Source organism: Eupeodes corollae, chromosome 1 (genome assembly GCF_945859685.1).
Source record: "Eupeodes corollae chromosome 1, idEupCoro1.1, whole genome shotgun sequence".
Classification (NCBI taxonomy): Eukaryota; Metazoa; Arthropoda; class Insecta; order Diptera; family Syrphidae; genus Eupeodes; species Eupeodes corollae.
In genome coordinates, this window is record NC_079147.1 from 18,860,744 (window position 1) to 18,884,361 (window position 23,618).

General features: G+C 35.0%; 1 protein-coding gene across 1 annotated transcript; it reads left to right on the forward strand.

The window, feature by feature from the left end:
• The first annotated feature begins 487 nt into the window (after positions 1 to 487).
• On the forward strand, positions 488 to 9,805 carry LOC129942401 (prolyl 4-hydroxylase subunit alpha-1-like). Its single transcript, XM_056051313.1, has 9 exons — positions 488 to 876; positions 1,007 to 1,158; positions 1,310 to 1,460; positions 1,633 to 1,829; positions 2,926 to 3,062; positions 8,504 to 8,965; positions 9,266 to 9,319; positions 9,381 to 9,546; positions 9,613 to 9,805. The coding sequence occupies exons 1-9, from the start codon at positions 683 to 685 to the stop codon at positions 9,675 to 9,677; spliced, it is 1,578 nt and encodes a 525-aa protein (XP_055907288.1). The 5' UTR covers positions 488 to 682; the 3' UTR covers positions 9,678 to 9,805.
• Positions 9,806 to 23,618: the final 13,813 nt, after the last annotated feature.

Consider the following 23,618-nt stretch of genomic DNA (forward strand, 5'->3'; position numbering starts at 1 on the left):
ACATGCATTCCAAATGAAACGCCCCCCAACAAACTGCCCTGTTTGTAAAACATCAAATTGTTTCGACAAGTAAGAGTACAAGTATATAGGGTTTAAACATGCGGCACCTATAACATGATTTCCCAAATGAAATGCAACAAAGTCTACCTTTTAGGGTTGAATAGAACACAATACCCACCTAGAGTTGAGTTTGAGTTTACTGACTATACTAACCACCGTACCGTTCGCCGTTCGCCAGAGGGCAGCTCTTGACTGCTTCTAAAAATAGTTTCATAATTTTCAAAGATAGAATCACCGCCCAAGCAGCTAATTTATACCTTACAAAATTTCATGATTATCAAAAACAAAAACAAAAATTAAAAACCCCTTCAGATAAGAGACGAAAAAAAATAGTTACCTTTAGAAAACAAATTAAAAATAAGTACAACGTTCGGTTCATTGTTATCACGTCTCATCGTCTCCGTGTGTCGATGTCGGTCGGGGGTTTCGGGTATCAGTATAGGCTGATGGGACTTGGTGTGGGGCTAAGGTGTTTCGAAAAAAATTTGAGAACGTTCGCCGGAGTTAACTTTGCGATATTTCACAGAACGGAAGTGTGTTAGAACGGTTCCTTTTTGTTCTTCTTGTTTCAATCAACAGCAACAACAACTCATAAAAAACTTTTAGAGAAGAGAAAATCAGTATGAAGCGGAAGACTGACATGAAACTTCTAACGGTGTTGTTATTTCTAATTAATCTGCTCGATTGCGTGCAACCGGAAGCTCTTTCCTTATCCATAGCCGGTTTAGAGAGCCTGGTTGCGAGGGAAAAGTTTTTAATCGATAACTTGGAACTTTATCTGGGTGCACTTGAGAGGAAGGCCCACGTTATTCGCAGGTGAGCCCGCGATGATGGCCGCTGGTCCTCGCGAGTATCTTCAAAATATCTATCTTCTTTTGTATTTGGGATGGCGATGGCTCCGACTGGCTCTTATTAACTGTGTTATCTGTTCTTCCTCCCAAAACAGTAACCTAGATCGGATGAGAGCTGAAAACAATAAGGCTGCACTTGAGGGCGAAGCTTATTTGATGAATCCGCTGCAGGCGTTCCCTCTATTGCGTCGCTTGCACTCGGACTGGCTGCACTGGCAGCTCTATCTGCAGAAATCAACTGGTGATGGTATGAATTAAAAAAGGGGGTATCTCGTCCTACGATGATGCCCTCTTGGGCTTCAAGGATTGATGAATATTAAAATGGATTTTTATTTCATCCGCATATAACAAACACACACACCACACGGACGGCGCGGTGCACATCCTTGATGCATCAGAATATGTGAAGGAAATAACAAATGAACGGCAGCATTTACCCTCGGAGGAGGAATTCAACGAAGCGGCCGATGCAATGTTTCGCCTCCAAGATACCTATGAGCTGGATCCGACGGAAATGTCGATCGGGATATTGAATGGAGTGCAATACGAGTACGAGGGAGTATCTCCTATAACTAACCTAAATACATACATAGACACACACTCCCTCATCCATCCCATTTACAAAAATATACATACATATATACCATAGATATATCGAAATTGATTTGGCAAAATTGGTGAAAACGGTTTTTTGTTTATATTTGTATCGATTTTTGAACAGCGTCAGTTTATCTGCGATAGATTGTTTCTCCATTGGATATCGGTTGCTGCACGATGGACGTGGACGATATGTGGAGGCGTCTATGTGGTTTCAGTCGGCGTTGAATTTATTCAACGAGGGAAATTCGATGAATGAAGTTTTGGATTTTAAGCTGGCCAAAATATTGTACTCCTATTCACAATCATTGGCTAAACAAGGTTAGTACTAGTACCCTTACCACCACCACGCTGAACTATTCGTTTTGGGTTTTGGGGATTTGTTTGTTGGAAGGAAATCGAATTTCAAAAGCAGGACCTTGATTGGTATAGTGGAGGAAATAATTAATTTTTGTATTTCGAGAATTGATGTGATATGCAACCAATTACAATTAATTTCCGGAATGGTTTCGGCGCTATGTTCAGTTCAGACTTAATCAGAATGCTTAGAACATGTTATTAGATTTACATCAGTTGCAATGTGTACTTTTGATGGTGTTAAATGTTTTGTGTTTTTTGAAATACTAAGCATAAAACAATGAACTGTAAAAAATATACAAAAATGTGTCATATGAGTGCTATTTAGACGACAATGTGGTCGGGATTAGTTTAATTTTCTCAAAAGTGTTGCAAATTTGAGAATATGTCTCTTTTTAAATAAAAAGGTTTAGATTACTCGCGTCTGTTGTAATTCTAGATAGAGTATAAATAAAATATATAGATTTCTATCATTTAAATTATCGTAAGTGACCAACTACCAGTCCCTGAAAACATTTTATGTTTAAAAACAGAATTGCAACAGGAAAACAGATTTCATAGCTTCAGCCATTTTTAGTTTTTAAAATTCTGTTTACTATAAAATATTGGGAAGATAAAATATGCGGATAAATCTATTGGAAGTTTTCGATAATGAGTGTAAATTAAATTCCGAAGGAAACTTAAAATAGTCAACAAACATTTTGAAAATTTTTCTAACTACAGATTTCAAAATCGATTTCAATGATTTTTATTAAACTCCGATTTCACGAAACATCTTAAATGTCGAAATGGCTTTTTAAATGTTCAGTTTTTCAAACATTATGACTATTTAGGATTTGAAATATTTTTAATTTTTTTTAAAACTTAGACTTCTTTGGTTTTTTGACTTGACATATCTGGACTAACTAATTTGTATGAGAATGAGAATAAGTCATCTAAATATGAAAGAAATTAAGTTTTGTAATTAACATTTTGAATAATTATTTTTTTGCAAATGATTTTTATTTAATTTTATTAAATTAACAATAATAAGTGAGTTGTTAAATTTGTATTATTCTAGACAAACTATCGGAAGCAATGCCATTCATCGATTATGTTGTACAAGTTGAACCAGGTAACGCTATTGCACTACAACAACGAGAAATATGGAAAATGGAAATGAAAGCAAAGGAGAATTTTCCACCGACACTTCCAAAAGTAAGTTAAAACATTTTATATAAATAAAAAATCGTTTTTTTTATATTTTTGATAAGCTTTAAATAGGTTTCTATTCAATGTTTTGTCTATTTTATTCTGCTGAAGTAGACAAGTTTCAAAGCAAAGTCAAATTTAGTTCAGTGCTTTTCTTTCAATTGAAAATATTTTTAACTTCCCATAGAAAGTTATTGTAATGGTCCGATTTTTCAAATTGTAAATTTTGACATTTCCGGACGTTTCAAGGTCCTTAGAGTCGAAATAAAAGATTTTTAGAAAGATGTCTGTGCGTGCGTGTGTACGTACGTTCATACGTCCGTACCTTCGCGACGTTTTTTTCGTCGTCCATAGCTCATGAACCAGTAGAGATATCGATTTCAAATAAATTTTGTTATACAGATTATAAGGTAGAAAGATGCAGAAAGGGCTCTCAAGAAAGTTGTGTGATTGGTTTTTTTACCATAGCAGTTTTAAAAAAAGTTGAAAATTTTGGTTAACCCACGAACCAAAAACGCTAGAGCCTTGAATAAAATTTTATATAATATATTTTAATGTGATATCAAAGAAGTATATTTTTGAAAAAAATCCATTTAACGGTTTTTTTATAAATCAAAAAAAAAATTAAAAAAAAATGTACACCTCCAAAATCTTACAACTACAATATGATTTTATCTCCAAAACAATTTTGTTCAACGAATAATAATGTTTTTGACATCTGATAAAATTTTGAGAAATATCTAATTGACAGTTTTTTTTATAAAAATAAAAATTACAAAAAAAATTACTCAAAATTGGTAAAAATTGAATATCGATTCAAATATCTTTTCAAAAACTTGAAATTTAGGCTTCAAGCTAATTTTATCTTATAAGAAATATTGTTTTCAACATTTTGAAAACTGTTGAGAAAAATCGAATTGACAGTTTTTTTACAAAAATAAAAACCTAAAAAAAATGTATAAAAGTTGGTAAAAATTGATTTTCGACTCAAATATCTTTTCAAAACTTTTAGATATTGGCTTTAAATTACTTTTATCTTTCAAAAAATCTTGTTGTCAACATTCAGTTAAAGTTTGATATTATTATATTGGACGAGAGAATTAAACCACAGAAAATTTAAAAGCCTTTGGAAAGAATAGGGAAGTGAGTATGGTGACGTTCTTTTGCATACCTCTGTGCGATGGCTTAGTAGGGGAAGGGTTTTGGAAAGGTTTTTTTTCTTGATCAGGCAAAGTTTTTTGTTGAGTTCATCGATTTTAAAAACAATTCAAATATTAAAGCTCTGTTTAAGGAAAAAGAGATATTTTATATATATATATTAAGCCGAATAGTTATTCGAAGAACTTCTAAAAGAACGCAATCGAAAATTCTAGTTTAAACTGCTTTCTGCAGGTTTATTCGAGAAAATAAAACAATTCGGGAATATTTATGGAGGGACTTTTATTTTTTATACAAAATTGTCGAGTTTTTTTCCATATTTTGTGTGAGATGAAATTAGATGGATGGAAACATTTATCTTATTTTTCGAGATATTGGAAATCAATTTTTATCCTATTTTTTAACGTTATTTTATACAAATTGTTGCAACGGTAATATAATTTTTTTTTCGAAAATATCGAGTTAACAAATAATTTTTTTCAGAATTTTTGATTTATTATAAAAATCACTCTTGGGTTATTATTCGCCCAAATGCGGCTATTCTGCTGTTTCCACTTCATTCCATTATTGTAACTTTTGACGACCGCAACGCTTGAAATGGTTAGGAAGTTTAAGATCTTGAATCGATTGCACCTTAGAGCGTGTAAATGGAAGTTATTATGCATAATCTTCATTAACGACGAGCGTTAGATGTGCAATTGTTGGGCACGACGACGAATTGAGGAAGACGGCTCTTCAGACACACTATCAATTTTATTACGAGCATGCATTGTTGTTTTCACATCTCCTAGAAATTCCAAATGTACACACATTTAGACGATTAAATTGACCGAAAAACGAAGTGCACGAAATGCATTTGATTTGAGCGCCTGTTTTCATTAAAAGCTTGAATAAATTTAACGCCTTGCTCAACTGTGTACGTCAAATTGAATTGAATTGAATGGTTCACATTCAACATCAGGCCCTTAAAATGAAACCACCCGGTCTTGAGACAAGTTCAGTTTATATATAAACACAGTGCGAGCTTTAGGAAAATAGGGAAGGATTTAAAAGGAGATACCGGTGCACATTGGTCTTAAAGTTCTGAATATCAAATGGGAGGGAAAAACAGAGTTTGCCAAAGCATTCCACATTCTCGATGTGCGATTTAAGAAAGAATCTCTATACTTGACAGTACGACCGAAATTATTTGTACAAATATCGATAAAACAACGAAGGGCATGAAACATTGCGGCGGTGTTCAAGCGATGTAAATGTTTCGATTATAGTTCTGTCGCCTGTTTTGGGGGCACCTGTCCAAATATGCGAATTATATTCAAGCTTTGGACGGATGAAAGCTTTATAGATTATAGCCACATCAGAAGGGGCTATAACCTTGCATCGTCGGAGAAATCCTAAGCACCTGGCAGCATTTTTGGCGATATCGAATATGTGATCATTCCATAAAAGGTGATCTGTAATACACATACCGAGTAAGTGCGTTACGCTTTAACGAGAGGACACAGCATTGAGTTTTCAAAGTATTCAATTCTACACGGTTTTTGGTTCCCCATTGGACAATGCTGTCAAGATCAGAATTTAATGAGCTAATCATACGCTGCCGTTGAAGTTCCACATCCGATGGACAAGGATGTGAATCTAGAAACGAAGATCAAAAACTGAGGGTACTGTCGTCGGCGAAACAGTTTAATGGATTAGAAGTGAAAGACAAAATATCGTTTATGAATATAAGGAAGAGAGTCGGAGCCTTAACGGAGCCTTGGGGGACACCAGCATTTATTTTATAAGTTTCAGACTTGAAACCATCAAATACAACTTGTATTGAACGGTTAGAAAGGTAATTTCTAATCCAACGAAGAAGAGATTCATCAATACCAAAAGCACGCATTTTCGATAAGAGAGCTTGGTGCCAAACTCTATCAAATGCCGTTGAAATATCAAGTGCAATAATCTTACTTTCTCCGTAACGATGTAAAGATTTGTTCCACTGTTCAGCGAGATGAACCATGAGATTACCGGTGGAACTATTACTACGAAAGCCATACTTTCGGTTATAAAGAAGCTTCGTTGTTCAAGATATTTCTTAAGTTAAAATTAATCAGCGTTTTCATGATCTAAGAAAGAAGGGACGTTAGTGCAATTGGACAATAGTTTGGGGGGGGGAGGAGGATCCGGCTTTTGTTAGGGCCTGGCTGGACAAATGCAGTTTTCCATCCCATCGGGAAGAGACCTGTATAATAGGACAGATGGAAAAACTTACGCAGTGATTTTTCCAGCGTTAAAGAACACCTCTTCAGAACAATAGGGGGAATACTATCCGGGCTAGCGGTTTTTTGTATGTCAAGGTCTTTCAGTACCCTTGCAACTGCACGAGTGCGTAAAAAGATTCGTCCCATAGAATCATTTACGCTCTCAAGAACAGGAGGACTCATGACACTTTCCGGTAGCGTCGAATTAACAGCAAAATGTGTTGCTAGCAAATTGGCTTTATCAATCCAGCTTACATAGGGAGTGTCATTGTGGACGAGGGTTGGAACCGAAGATAAGGTGGTGATGATCATGATTAATTAAGACAAATCTACCCATTACAATGACTTTTAATAATAAGTACTATTCCGTAACTTTAAAAAAAAATCTCTTAAAATTATCCGAGCAGTTTTTTGAGCTCGACAAGTGTTTTAGAACACATTAGAATCAGACAAATTTTATTTCTAAATTTCTAAAGCAAAGGACATAGTTGGAATATGTTTAAATTGTTGGATTCGAAATTGTTTAAAACAAAATGATAAAAGTGATAAAGTTGTTAGCTTAGAGTTAGAAACAAACTCTAATAAAAATAAAGAAAAGGTCTTAAGGATTGTGTATCATGAACACTCCTGATTCTACCATAGAACTTCAGTTTCTTTTTTTCAAATGACGTGAGATTATCCGTGTTTTGTTGGAAAATCTATCAATAGTATAGTAGGACTTTAGACGAATAACAAAAACAATATCCACAATATGAATACTAAAGATAAAAGTTAAAGTGGAATCTTACTAGGGATGGGTTTTTGACATTTATACGATCTCGAATGGATCTTATGTGATTTCGTTCTCAAATTCAATTTTCAATTTCAATTTCAATTTCTTTATTGTAAACAATACACTAAGACAATGTCTTTTATAGTATTTGTACTTTGGTTGAACAATTAAAGTGCTGTTTGATTCTATATACAATAAGATAATACTTAGGCTGCTAAAAATATATATATTTTTTTTTTTTTGGTATGATTGATATTGCATTTGTATCTCGATGAATGTGTTCGTTGAGTAGTTGTGCATTTGGAACCATGTGTTTTCCATTGGGAAAAAATCAATCTGTTACTGTTGATATAATTTAGTTTTATTAATGAAAATGGATTAACTGGGCTTATTTTTCAAGGAAAACAATAAAAAAGATAATTAAGTTGTGGTATGTTTTCACCAAAGGTTTATTTGAGTTTTGATTAAATAAATCTTTTTGGTGTTTCCACCGCACAAGAAGATTTAAAAATGATTAAGTTTGACAGCACTTTATAAAATGCAAATACTGTTTCGATGCTTCTTATGAAGTGCAAGTGAGACAGTTTGATTCGTGTTAAGCTATGAAAAACTGAATAGTTTGTAATTTTTACACTCCCGGAATAATCCATGATTTTGACAGCTGAACGTCATTGGTAATTTTAGCTTCTAGTTAAATAGGACGCATAAGTGACGTAACTAAACATAGGAACCAGCAGATAGGAGTCAGAGAAGTTCTTCATTGGCTTTTTAAAATTTCTTTGTAAAACATTTTTAACATCAACTTAAAATATTTGTATGTCCCCCTTGTAAAATTCCAGCAGCCGCCTATGTTAGCACTATTAAGTGTTTTTTTGCAACATACATTTTTAGACCACATTAATCAAAATAATTGCATTATTTTTGTTATTGGTAATTTTCTTACTGAACATATACGTTATAAAAAGAAATTATCTTATAAATATATTATAATTATTAAACAATTCTTAAAAATCTTTTCATGTTTATATTCAATTAATTTAGTTTTTGATCAATTTAAAAATCAACATCTTTATTACACGACTAAATAGAAGCAAAACAGTATTTATATATTAACTGGATTGTAAAAGTATTGATATTTGCTCGTTAATCAATCTTTATTTAGTTGTGGTATATATGGATATATTTAAGTACTTCATTTGATGATTTTCATTTGTTTTTTTTTTTTTTATTTTTAACTCAAATCAACATTTTTAACTATAATATTTCAGGAAAAATACGTTGACCCTGCCAGACAGAGATATCGACTGGGTTGTCAGGGAAAATATCGTGAAAGAGTTGCCAACTTACATTGTGTCTATAATACAACAACAGATCCGTTCCTAAAGTTGGCTCCTTTGAAAATGGAACAAATCAGTCTTGATCCATATGTTGTTCTGTATCACGATGTTTTATCTGATCTAGAAATTGAAGTTCTACAAACTATGGCAACACCAAATTTACAACGAGCCACAGTTTATAGTGAAACGGAAATGAGATCGGTTTCTGTTCCAACTCGAACAAGTAAGTTTGCCTGGTTCCCGGACAATACAAATTACATTACATCGAGAATAAGTCGAAGATTAGAAGATATGACTGGCTTTGGTATGGAGACGAGTGAACATCTTCAAGCTATGAATTATGGAATCGGTGGACATTATGATACGCATCATGACTTTTTTAATGTTTCCCGTGTAAGTATAAAAAGCATTTTTCGTGTTGACAGTGAACTTTATGGAATGCCATAAGGTTGAAGTATTAGGCCAGTATTGTTTATATGAAGATAAAAGCTACGATTGTAAATGGTCATTTCTATTGTTGGTGGCTTGTAAGGTATTAATAATTACTTGGCTCTTAGTTTACTCTTTTAAAAGAATGAAATTTGAGTTCTTTTAAAGATTTAAATACCTCAAGCTTTTAAGATGGTCTTAAAATGTTGATCCTAAAATGTCTCATTTTTAAGATGTTTGAATTCATATTTTCATTTATTTAAGACCAGCAGCGTTGTACAATATGCAGGAGATCGTATAGCTACAGCTATGTTTTATGTGAGTCCTTCCTCTAAATTGTTTGAGTTTTGACTTTTTTAAGCTTTTTTTGTGTACACAGTTGAGTGATGTGAAACAAGGAGGTGCTACAGTATTTCCTAATGTTCAACTTGGCGTCTTCCCAAAGAAAGGTGCTTGTATCTTTTGGCACAATTTGAATACCAGGGGTGAGGGCGATCCGAATACGCTACATGCAGCATGTCCTGTCATTGTTGGTTCCAAATGGGGTAAGATTTTTAAACACAGAAACAGATAAAATATGAATACAAATACGATTTCTCTCTTTTTTGAAGTTTGCAACAAGTGGATTCGTGAGAAGGAGCAAATGTTTAGACGACCTTGCCCACGTGAAATGTAAAATAAATATTGTTTTCTATTCAAAATAAGTAAAATGTGATATTTTTGGAATTTTCTTGTTTGCCAAGTTGAAAATAAATAAAATTAAAGAAAAAACTCCTACTTAAAAGGTTACCACTTATTGAAATAGTCGAATGTGCTTGATTGATTTTTAATTAACTAATTAACAATGATTTCAGCTCTTTTGAAGACTTGATTTCTCAAGTGCTACTCATCTTCTTGCTTGCTTTGATAGTTCACAAGAGAACTCTGTTTGTATTTTACCTTTTATCTTACAAAATAGTCTTATCAATAAATTGAAGATAAAAGGTTTTTTTTTTTAAACATGACAAATGCATTTATGTGGCACTTCTTGGAATCAATGAACAACGATTTGTCTTTTGTCGTTCGAGGGTTCTATCGAATACAATTAAAACTTATTATGTACTCCAAGGGCAACATAATGAGACTTTAGATATAAAAATAGTTCCCCTTAAATGTATTGAGAATCTTTTATGTATTATTATAGAGAGTTTAAGATAAGGACTGAGAAGAAAATCAGTTAAGAGCTATCAACAATTTTGTATGGATAAGAAAAATTAAAACGTGCAACTAACTTTATGATTAGAAACGACAAGCACGAGGAGATTAAAATAGTTTAGTTTTAGTAAACGTAAAAGTTATTGACGTATATATTTCTTAATGGCTACTTATCTTAGTTTATTCAATGTGCGAATTATTTTAGCTAGCAAATCAAATGCTATGGTTATAAATAGGGTATTTTAAAGTTATAAGGAAAATTCGATGGTTGTTTATGTTGACGGTTTTTAATATAAGGTAAAATTAAATTATGGCCAATATCTCAAATTTTTGAAAAGATATTTGAGTCCAAATTGCAATGATAATGGTGAGAGGTTCATTGACTTCAGCAACGCCAATAGACTTGTGATTGGTGGCACTATGTTTGAGCACAAACTTTGTCATAAAATTAGCTGGGTGTCGAAATACAAGCAAGCGTCTGCCAACCAAATTGACTACTTTGCGATTAGTCGACGCCTTAGAAGCATTCTCTTAGATGTACGAAACAGAAGAGGCGCCGATATGGGACTTACACGTGACCACTACTTAATGATAGCTACCCTTAAATTACGTACAGCTACTCGAACAACAAACAGTTGACCGGTACACACAGCTCAAAGCAACACCTGGTGAAAGAAGCAGACAATACTGTGATAAGTTCGAAAGATAGGCAAGTCAGAAGGCGCAAAGAACACTTTTCCTCTCTTTTAAACCGATTGTTTGCAAACAACGTGCAGCCGATAAATTCTGAAGCGCCTGAAGAAACTAAAATTAATCCGCACCGCACTACCCAGTAAAGATGAGATCGTTGCCGCAACTAAAACATTTAAGAGCAACAAATCGGTAAGACCTGATGGAATTCCCGCAGAGCTTTTACAAGCAGCGCCAAACTGCTTTATCCGCTCTTAAAAGAAGCCTGGACCACCGAAAGCTTCCCCCATGAGTGGAAGAAGGGAATTATAGTCAATCTTCCAAACAAACTAGATCTCACAAGGTGCGAAAACTGGAGAGGAATTTGTGTTCTACCAGTCGTTGCCAAAATAGTTGCAAAAGTTATATTGGAACGCATCAGAGCACGCCTTGAGGTCACACTTGATGCCGGACAAGCAGGATTCCGCGCTGGATCGTTTAGTATTTATCATATTAACAACCTACGGATCATTATTAAACCGTTCATTAAATATCCCTCACCACTACACCTACTGTTCACTGACTTCGAAAAGGTCTTTGATTGCATTAGCAGGGAGTATACCTGGTTAGCTTTGCGAAGGAGAGGCATCCCAGAAAAACTAATTGCTATTATTAAAGCAGCATATACTCGTAATGGATCCAAGTGTCACGTTCTACACGATGGTATGTTGTTAGATGATTTTGAAATCCGAAGCGGAGTCATTCAGGGCTGTATTTTGTCGCCAATATTGTTTTTATGTGGTGGTTTTCAACATTACTTTCTTTGACATGTGTTCTTCAAATAACAGCCCATAGTCATACAGAACCTGGGTGTAAGAAACTGCTTCTTAAGATGTGGACGAAACAATCACAAAGTTTCCTCTTGCCAGATCAACAAATGTTTCAAAAGTATGTCTTTCACACTTTTATCTAAAAATAAAAATCCCAGCAAACATTCTGCGAATGCCGTTAATGTCCAAGATTGTGCCGATTCAGCTGAGCAGTATGGACTCTACAAGTTAGAATTAATTGAAAACGAAATAGTGGATTTATTCAAAATCAACATTTGCGACAAATACCTCATTGAAGTGACTCTCAACAATAAGACTCCAAAATTCGAAGTAAATTCAAGTTCAAAACACTCACTTCTATAGCCGAAAATGATTATCGGCATCCTAATTTAAACCTACCATTGACCAAATCCCAAGTTGCTTTTCGATCATACTCAGGAAATATTATCAAACCACTAGGAAAGCTTTCGCTTTATGTTGCTTACGGAGGAAAAGAGATAATTGGTGAGTTACATATTGTACCAGATGGTCATGATGCTCTTCTAGGAAGACAATAGATTAGAGGTCTAGGTATCGAACTCGAGGCAATTGATTCAAATATGTTAAACCCGTCAACTGTGCTTCAAATTCAACTAAACAACTCAATCGATGACATTCTTAAACCTTTTTTTTTTGCAATATTTGAAGAAAAAGTCGGTTGTGTTCCAGATTTTCAAGTTTCTCTTCAATTTAGAGATGGTGCCAAACCAATTTTTACTAGAGAAAGAAACGTGCCCTATGCTCTACGAGAACGAGTCGACAAAGAAGTTTATTCACTTTAAATGGAATTATTACGTTAGTTTCTGCAAGTGACTGGGGTTCTCCTCTGGTGGCGTTACCGAAACCTGATGGTGGAGTACGTCTCTGTGTGGACTGCAAGCGTGGCCTCAATGAAATTTTAGTACAAGCTAACCATCCGATTCGATGAATTGATGACATTCTACACAGCCTACGGAATTCTCAATATTTTTGCAAGTTAGACCTGTACAAAACTTACCTACATTTGAAATTTGACGAAGAAAGTAAAAAAATTCAAACCATATCAACACATCGAGGCACATAGCGCATGAACCGTCTTAATTTTGGAATCATGATCGCACCTTCAGATTTCAACCGAATACTATGTAAAATTCTCAAAGGACTTCAAGGAGTTGAAGCTTATTTCGATGACATAATTGTCCACGGTCCATCACGAAACGAATGTCTTCAAAACCTTGTTGCATGTCTACACAAGCTCACTAAATACCACCTCAACATCAATATCAAAAAATGTTCATTCTTACAACAAAAGATAAGTTCTTTGGGACATGTTATTGAATTCAACAAAATAAGTAAATCTCCAGAAAAAAGTACTTGCTATACCAGATATGCGTTCTCCTTCGCAACCTGATGATGTAAAAAAGTTTTTTGGTCTTGTTAAATATTACTCTTGATTTATCCCGGATTTCTCAACTATGTCACACCCTCTGCGATGTCTTCTCCAGAAAGGACAAAATTGGTACTGGTCTTCAAAATGCGAGTCAGCGTTCATCAAACTCAAAACCAAACTATGCAGCGACCGAGTCCTCCTGCCTTTTGATCCTACCTTGCCTGTCGTTCTAACAAATGATGGCAGTCCTCATGGATTAGCTGCCGTATTGAGTCATACTTTAAATGGAATTGAAAAACCCATACCTTACTCTTAACGTTCTCTGACGAAATCCGAACATAATTATAGCCAGCTGGATCGCGAAGCCCTTGCTATTATTTTCGTAGTTACTCATTTTTATAAATCAGCCCTTGTCGAGCATTCTTCATCTGTATAAAGCATTGCCTCAGATGATTTCAGCTCGACTTCTCAGATACGCTTCATTTCTATCCGGATTCAATTATTCTGTTCAATTCAAACCAGGGGAAAGTAACCAGAATGTCGATTGCTTATCTCGATCTCCAGAATAATACCTTAAATTCACAGCTGATCAATCAATTGGTGAAGAAGTCGATGTTTTTACAATGAAACAATTTTACAATTCAACCGATTCCGAGTTGACACTCAAAGATGGTATCATTTTCCGAAAAGATAAATTCTAATTCCACATTCTTTACGCTCAAAAATTCTGACAGAACTTCATGAAACACACTTGGGTATCACTAAGATAAAACAACTTGTCTGACTAGGAATAATATTGACAAGGGCATCAAGCGGTCAGTAACAAACTGCGAAAATTGTGCAATTAACAGGGATTACTTGGGTACACCTCAAGAAAATTGGGAACGAGTGCACATCCATTACGCTGGACCTTTCCAAAATTTCTACTTCCTCGTTTGTATTCATGCAAAATCAAAATGGGCAGAAGTCAAAGTAATCAAAGATGTTCCAACTAGCTCAAGTACCATACAATTACTTCAACATATTTTCTCAACTCATGGATATCCTCATGTTATGGTATCCGACAATGCTTCAATTTTTCAAAGCGATGAATTTCATTCATTTTGTTCAAACTACGGCATTTTCAAAAATTTAATGCTCCTGAACATCCTGCAACAAATGAACTTGCCGAAAGAAATATACAAACGCTCAACACCAAAAATACAGAACATACTGTTACGATAACACGCTACACCCCTCGCCTGTGGAAAATCAACAGCTGAACTCTACCTGAGCAGAAAACTTAGAATACGAATTGATGCTTTTATTTCCATATTATCCAAAACCTTCTTAATTGGAATGCAAACAATCCCGTTCATTGCAAGTGGGGGAGAAAGTTCAATTCAAAATTCTTAGTAAATGGGTAGCCCCATATAAAGAGTTATCGGGAGACGTTAAGTCATATAAACTAGGAGGTCAGTTAACAGTAAATTGATTTTGCTATAAATTCATGGTTAAGCTTCGTTCTTGGCTTGATTCACCATAACGGCAGCTGCTTCCTCATTTCGAAACAATAATGATCCAAATTGTCAATTTAAGTGAATATTATTCTTATCAATGAAGGACTTTTGTATTGTCTTTGCACCAAAAATGAGCTTTATCACTAAGAACAATAAAATAAAAAAATTGTTCAACGATATTTTTGAAGAGATGAAATATTTTCAACCCACACTTATAACTTTCCATTCCGTCTGTTGATTTGCTTTGCTTAAAACCTAAACAAAATATTCATACCAATATTTTGTGTAATTTAAAAAAATATGAAGGTAATATCTTTTATTGTTTTCATAATACTCTAGTCGAAAACCATTTCTTATCATTTGTTGTTTTTGTTGGTTTTGTATTTTGGTAAGAAAGTTTTCAGTTGAATTTTCCAAAAAATTTAACTAAAAATTACCAAACATATTTTGTATAATGATGAAATATTTTAATTTCAAAAGCTACTTTTTGAGATTTTTGGTCGAAAACCAGTTTACACCAATTTTAGTAGCATTTCTTGAAAGTTTTTATTTGTATATAGATTTGATTTTCATAATACAATTTACTAAATGTTGACAACTAATATTTTCATAAGATTTAATTAGTTTGATGAAAATACAAAAAAATCACTTTTTTTTCTTAAATTTCTACTGTAAAATTTTTTGAAGTCGATATCGCTGCTAGTTGTTGATAGACCTTGAAAAGGCGAAAAATATCTAAATTTAAAATTCGACAAATCGGACCGATTGTAATAACTTTCTATGAGATTTTAAAAATAATTAAAACCCTTTTTGCTGGCAGTAAATAATTGCCAAACCACACTGAATACAAATTTCAGCACAGTTTGACATTCCCCATCAAAGGCTATAATCATCGAAACTTCTCTTAAAGCTAAAACACCTCTTTAACATTGATTAACATGAAATGCAAAAGTGATAATGAATTGTTTTTATAAGTTAAACTGTGGCGTATACTTATGGTATTTAAATTGCTTTTGTTTTTGTTTTTTTTTCTATAGAATACCTTTTTTCCTAATTTTTTGACCCAATTTGTTCTCAAAGGTTTTTACTCAAAGCACCAAACACTTTCCCTGCCCTAATTCACAGCTTTTTGGTGAGGAACCATAATCCTCGAGCTCATTCTAAATATGCATGTTCATAAAAATTTAAATTCCTTCCTCAGACTGGTTTGGCGGTCTAACCTCCGACAATTTCCTCCGACAAATTTGTTTTTGGTTTGCAAAACCCTCCTTTGTGTGTATCATGCTACATCAAACCACTTTTCTAGTTCCATTCCTAATATAAACTTACAAAGTTTGACTTGACTTTAAAAATTTGTTATAAAATAAAAAAAAGTTATCAAAAGGACAACATCAAAAGTCTTTGGAAGAAAAAACAATTCGTTTAGCCAAGTTATTTTATTTATTTGGATAACGGTGGCGGCGGTGGTGACATTCGCGACTTTGTCAAGTTGTGAATTTTGTTCATCTATTTACTGGCTTTCAAAATTAGTTGACTATGAACAATTTCTTTGGCGAGAAATGCAAAAATTCATAACACTCAAGGAAAATAAATTGGATTATCTCAAGAAGTAAGGCGAATAAATGGGAAAAGAAAATTCAGCCTAGAAATAGATAGAAATAAAATATAAAACAAAATACAAACAATTTCAGAAAACTGTCTTTGTTCGAAAAGAATCAAACATTCTGCTTTATGAAGAACCCATTGCAGAGTATTTCAAGAACCCAATTAACACGTATTTGACGATGAAGCGTCTATCGCTGGATTGGGAGAAGCTGAGGAATTTAATGGATCATGAAACCGGAGGAAACTAAGTGTGAAAAGAATCCCTGTGGCAACTTAGAAACTAAAATTACTGTGACAGCTGTAAAGTAAAAAGACACATGTTTCCTTATCTCAAAAATGAAGTGTGGTTCCTTGAGTCTTCATACCAACTCTCCTTAAACCTTTAAAATAAGGCCTACCATATTTACACCATATTTATTTGTTTCTTTTTATCTATAGGCATTCTTTCAAGCGTCGATAAATTCAAAAGTGATTACACTCCCTCTAGAGATCATGAATACTACAGAGCCATAAAAGGGGTGTTTCGCATTCAATATGTCTATCGATTAGGCACCAAAGATGTGGCAAAAGGTATCCTAGGTGGCATCAAGTACAAGTAAGGATAATGCGAGTTCTATGTTCCCTATAATAGATAAACAATGTGAAGCTTTAACATTTTTTTTGTTATCGTCTTCAACATCATTATTCGGTTTTTTCCGGATTTCATTGAAGCATCACATCAGCGAGTTGTGAGCTAAAGATTGCTTTGATTTTGGCAAAGTTGCCATGAAAACAAGAAATTTACTTCAAGCACACGCATTGCTGTCGCAAGCCATACATAGCAGCCCAAGTAAGGAGCACATCAAGTCGACTTTAATAGATGATAAATTTCAAATAACCGATGTTCTGGAGATGTAAGCTGGGTTGAAATTCGAATAGGGTAGGTATCAGTGAAGAGAAAAGAGCGAGGAGTAATGTTAAGTGAAGTGAAAGTGTTCTTCCATTTTTCCTAAAATGTCGCACATAGGAGACTTTAGGGGTGCTGAAGAATTTCACAAGAATTGAAGATTCTGCTTCCAAACGACATGAGAATATTGGAACTCCAAAGCAATTACACTCAGCATCAATTAGGCTCGAATTCAAAGGATGTCGAGGATGAACACGAGTTATAGGTGCTCAGAACTGTGTCGTTAGCAAAAATGTAAACATAATTTTGTTTATTGATTTTAACCAGTAGGTACCAGATGACTTGATTACAATTATCACAGACACCCCGGGCTTCGAGCTTGTCTATCATCACCAAACATGTAGTGGACATATTAATTCTTTACCATCACATCAACGTTATCTGCGTTGTGGTTATCTCTTCGAAATCCATCCGTTTTTGTTGCTGATTTCCTTTGAAGAATCACATGAGAAATATGGGGATCCTTTGATTCTGTTATGCCACGATGTCATTTATGATTCGGAAATAGAAAAATTCATTCAACTGGCGTCCGACAAAATGTCACGTGCCAAAATATTGAATGGAAATAATTCTGTAGTGTCAAATCATAGGACCAGCCAATTTGTGTTCCTTGACAAGAGGAAGACCAATACCATCAAGAGAAAAAAGACATCAGATAGAATCCTGGAAACCATTGATGAAAGAAGAACTTACATGACGGCTTTAAAGCATGGAAACTGCAGAAAGGCATCAGCTTGCGAATTATGGTTTCGGGGGCATTACATCATTATAATAATTTCTTTAGCGTGAGTTTTGTCAAAAGTGAGGAGAAAGGAAATCACATTACAACAGTTCTGTTTTATGTTTTGATTTGTTGCTTTAGTTGAAGGTAAACCCAAATTTATAGGAACCTGGAATTTTAATTGACAGCTGTAAAATATAAAACAAAGTGAAGAAAGAGCATTTATTTATATCAGACGATTGGTGAAACCACCGAAAAGTGCTGCAGCCTTCTGTTATAACTTGCATACTTCTGGGGATAGTGACAGATGAAAAATAAAATCATTCAAAAAATTCATTGCGTGGTTCTATCAATAATTGGCTGGTGATTTGTCCGTACATAAAAATTCTACAAAAAAGTAAACAGTTCCAACATCTACATACATCTAAAGATGATATTTTTTATATAATAATTTTGAACTACGAAGAATGACGTTATTGACATCTGCAAACATTTTAGTACAATCCAACAGACAATTTTTCTTACAAGAAGTGCAAAAACAAACAACACATTAATTTTGTAAAAACTTTGAGAAAATGTTTTTGTCAAATAAACGTGATGGATGTATCTTGGAATTTTGAGTTTTGTGATCCTTAAAGCAGATGTAAGTTTAAAGTTTACGGTTTCTTTTCAATTAACACCGATTTGAAAGGTAATGTAGTTGGCAATCAATTTTTGGCTTCGATTGCTTTAGTAAGAATCTGACTACAAAATCAATCTATCTATCTATCTTCAAGTTTTTTATTATTCGAAAAAATATATATATTAGAATTTGCCACGATATGTAAGTTCAGAAAGTATTTTTTCAAATCTGCTTTTTCAAAAATGTTCAGTATCTTATATATTTTTGGAAAAAAATCTCATAAGTCATACAATTTAAAAAATCAACGGTTATAAATTTTTTTTCAAACTGTAGATATAGCTAAATTAAGACCCATAAATGATCTCATAACTAGGTACAAATTTCTATATGAAATACTAAAACGATTTAAACTTTGCAAAAACCAAAATTTTATTAATTGTCAAGGGATATTGTTTGTTTGAACTTAGCCTTTAAAACCCGTTTTTGGTTGTATTTAGCATTAAATAATGCTGATGAGTAATCACTCATAGATCATATAAGTCTCATGCTCAAAAGCAGGACAATAACTTCTAGCATGAGAAGTTTTACTACCACCAGGTCGGTGAATCGAGGCACTCCCCAAGGTGGGGTGATTTCGCTTCTTTTATGGAACATGGTAATAAACGACCTGCTTACATCATTGGAAGCTGAGGGTTTCAAGGTGATTGCCTATGCTGACAACGTTGCAATATCCGTATCTGGGAAGCACCCCCAAGTTTTCTCGGAACTCCTACAAAATGCCTTAAATAGGCTAACAAAATGGGCTAGGCAATGTGGATTAGACGTCAATCCACATAAAACAGAATTAATACTCTTTTCGAGAAGATAAAAAGATTAGCCCACCCAAGATTAGATTAATTCCATTAAGCTTTTCCGACCAAGCTAAATATTTAGGCCTTATTTGAGACAAAAAACTAAATTGGAGGGCAAATATTGATGAAAGAGTTAAGAAGGCTAATGTAGCGCTTTTTACTTGTAAAAAGGCCATAGGATCAAAGTGGGGCTTCATCCCAAAAATAACCCACTGGCTATACACTTCGGTAATCAGACCGATACTCATTTATGGAGCTGTCGTATGATGGACCGCACTGGACAAGAGGTAAATCTAAATAAGCTCATTAAAGTCCAGCGGTCAGCAGGTATGTGCATCACAGGAGCAATTCGCTCAACACCAACCGCAGCACTCAAATCAAATGGGGTGGCGCAACAGTCCGTTGTGAACCAGGGCCTAGTGACTTACAACTCTCAACCATTCCTGTGTGCGAGTACTGTTGTCAGGAATGGAAGGGACCTACAATTTAAGGCCGAATCCGAACGGCTAGTTTGAGAAAGCACTTTTTCATGACAAGAATTACTCTTGAAGGATTTGTCAATTCCTCGCAAGAGGCAGTACCCGCGAAAATTATTTTTTTAAATTAAGGTGGCACAGGCAGGGATTGAACCCAAGACCCCTTGCATGACAGTCCAACGCACTAACCATCATGCCACGGGTACTCCAACCGCAGCACTGGAAGTGCTTTTAAACCTAACACCTCTTGACATCTTCTCCAAAATGGTGGCAGCCAACTCATGTGTGAGGCTTAGAGCCACCTCTCAATGGACTAGTAACAATACTGGACATACTACTATTCTAGACAGTTTCAGATCTATCCCAGATCGCTTAGACTATACCACCCCAAAAATGGTATTCGGTAAAAGCTTCCATGTGTCCATCCCTTCAAGATCCTCCTGTTAAGACCCCTGGAAGACAATGCGGTACACTTCTATACTGACGGTTCAAAGACCGATCGCGGAGTTGGAAGTGGTATCTTTTCAGAACAACTGAATCTCAGTCTATCCTATAGACTTCCCAATCAATGCAGTGTTTTTCAGGCCGAAGTAATGGCGATTAAAGAAGCACTATCTTGGCTCAAAGAAAACGTTATATCTTGTAAGGATATACGAATCTTCTCAGACAGCCAAGCCACTCTTAAATCTCTCGCGTCTGTCTCCACAAACTCTCAAACAGTCCGCTATTGTCGATCATCTCTGAATGAGATGACGGAACAGTTTAACATTCACCTCATTTGGATGCCGGGCCACAGAGACATTCCGGAAAATTGCAAAGCCGATGAGCTCGCCAAAAACGGAACACTTCTGCCTCATGCTAGACAAAAACATAACATAGGAACACCACTTGCTACATGCAAATATCTTCTTCAGCAATATGCTCTAGAATCAACAAATGCTAGATGGTCACAGAGTACCACCTGCCTAGCAACCAAGCAAATATGTATGGCCAAGTATAGACTTAAAACGGTCAAAAGGCTTGATATCACTGAGCAGACAAAGTATAAGTTCCACAATTGGAGTAATAACAGGACACTTCCTCATAGGAAGACATGCTCTTTGGCTAGGGTTCTATACAAATGACTTCTGTAGAAGCTGCATGGACGAGGAGGAAGAGGAAACGGTCCAACACCTTCTATGTACATGTCCGGCACTCTCTATTAAAAGGAATAACTTTCTCGGTAATCCCTTCTTCGATAACACCAGTGAACTGGCAACGATTGACACAAAACGTCTCTTTAACTTTATTAAAAGTACGAAATGGTTTGTTTAAGTTCATTACTCTCCCATGAGTAACCTCATTAGTGGTATCACAATGGACCCTTGAGGTCTACGTGCGTCAATGACATCTGGACAGCCACTCCAACCTAACCTATTAAATGGTAATATTTATAAAATCTGATGTGATAATGACAAATTTTAATCAGATATACGAATTCAACGGAGAGATAGGAGTTCATTCGTAAAAAAAATCGAACTCGAGATTTTAATTGAACATGATATTACGATGGCAGAGAAGTCGAGAAAAGTGGGTCCCCTGATTTCGTCCGTCTTTCTGTCATCTCTAATTGTGGATCCAGGGAGGTGGAGCTAGAGGTCACGACATCTCAGATAGGTTATTCTTTTAGTTTCCTAAGAATTCCACTAAATTATAAACTTATCTTGTTGCGTTAGTTGATATTTTTATATAGGAACATAAAATTTGCATTTTACTATTTTAAACTTTTGTTGCTAAAAGTACAACTTTTACTTGAGGACTCGATCAAGAACATAATATAAATCAAAAGTTCAGTCCTATTCCAATCTTGCAGCACAAACTCAACAACTTTTGACCAATGGATGATCCAAGGGGGCCATACAAGACATAAAGCAAATACAGTTGATTTGTATAAGTTAATACAGTTAAGATTTGTTAGTAGTTTAACGTATTATTGCCAACAAGCGCTTTACTGTTTTTTTTAGAATTTGGAAAAACTTAACTTTAAATTATTTTCATAAGATCTTTTCTAAAAAAAAAGAGCAAATATCCAGGTTCTTAAGAATAAGAGATCAACAATGAAAGATTTATATATTTTTTTGTGAATTTGCCTTGATGCTCTAGAACTGACATTTAAACATGAATATAAAGGGTGATTTTTTTGAGGTTAGGATTTTCATGCATTAGTATTTGACAGGTCACGCGGGATTTCAGACATGTTGTCAAAGAGCAAGATGCTCAGTATGCTTTGACATTTCATCATGAATAGACTTAGTAACGAGCAACGCTTGCAAATCATTGAATTTTATTACCAAAATCAGTGTTCGGTTCGAAATGTGTTTCGGGCTTTACGTCCGATTTATGGTCTACATAATCGACCAAGTGAGTAAACAATTAATGCGATTGTGACCAAGTTTCGTACTCAGTTTACTTTATTTTACATTAAACCAACCACACGAATGCGTACAGTGCGTACAGAAGAGAATATTGCGTCTGTTTCTGAGAGTGTTGCTGAAGACCGTGAAATGTTTGTGTTATTCGACCACAGGGAAGATTTTACGCAAAGATCTTGGTGTAAAACCGTATAAAATACAGCTCGTGCAAGAACTGAAGCCGAACGATCTGCCACAAGGTCGAATTTTCAGTGAATGGGCCCTAGAAAAGCTGGCAGAAAATCTGCTTTTTTATCGACAAATTTTGTTCAGCGATGAGGCTCATTTCTGGTTGAATGGCTACGTAAATAAGCAAAATTGCCGCATTTGGAGTGAAGAGCAACCAGAAGCCGTTCAAGAACTGCCCATGCATCCCGAAAAATGCACTGTTTGGTGTGGTTTGTACGCTGGTGGAATCATTGGACCGTATTTTTTCAAAGATGCTGTTGGACGCAACGTTACGGTGAATGGCGATCGCTATCGTTCAATGCTAACAACCTTCTTGTTGCCAAAAATGGAAGAACTGAACTTGGTTGACATGTGGTTTCAACAAGATGGCGCTACATGCCACACAGCTCGCGATTCTATGGCCATTTTGAGGGAAAACTTCGGAGAAGAATTCATCTCAAGGAATGGACTGGTAAGTTGGCCACCAAGATCATGCGATTTGACGCCTTTAGACTATTTTTTGTGGGGCTACGTCAAGTCTAAAGTCTACACAAATAAGCCAGCAACTATTCCAGCTTTGGAAGACAACATTTCCGAAGAAATTCGGGCTATTCCGGCCGAAATGCTCGAAAAAGTTACCCAAAATTGGACTTTCCGAATGGACCACCTAAGACGCAGCAGCGGTCAACATTTAAATGGAATTATCTTCAAAAAGTAAATGTCATGGACCAATCTCAAAATCAAATCACAGGCACAGGCAGGGATTGAACCCAAGACCCCTTGCATGACAGTCCAACGCTCTAACCATCATGCCACGGGTACTACATGGACCAATCTAACGTTTCAAATAAAGAATCGATGAGATTTTGAAAATTTTATGCGTTCTTTTTTTTTAAAGTTCTCAAGCTCTTAAAAAATCACCGTTTAAATATACCAAAAATCAGCAATGGCGACTTTCCTTAAACTAAAAGCTAATTGAAAAACATAATGAACGTTTCATATCTATTAAGTTAATTTTAAAGGCCTTGAATCTCTCGAGAACTGAAGTGTAACAATATTCTAAATTTTCTTCCCAATTGTTAGGTAAATTATGTACATAAATATAGCTTTTTCCTTAAGTTCAAGGACCAAACATTTGTTCCTCTACAATTTTTAAATTTTGTTGTTTCCTTTAAGAG

What these genes read in the sequence shown, in the direction of transcription:
- LOC129942401 (XM_056051313.1), top strand. Translation starts at nt 683, where the DNA reads ATGAAGCGGAAGACTGACATGAAACTTCTAACGGTGTTGTTATTTCTA. An exon ending in GCAGAAATCAACTGGTGATG is followed by an intron (nt 1,159 to 1,309) that starts GTATGAATTAAA and finishes TTGATGCATCAG; the next exon opens with AATATGTGAAGGAAATAACA. An exon ending in ACAATCATTGGCTAAACAAG is followed by an intron (nt 1,830 to 2,925) that starts GTTAGTACTAGT and finishes GTATTATTCTAG; the next exon opens with ACAAACTATCGGAAGCAATG.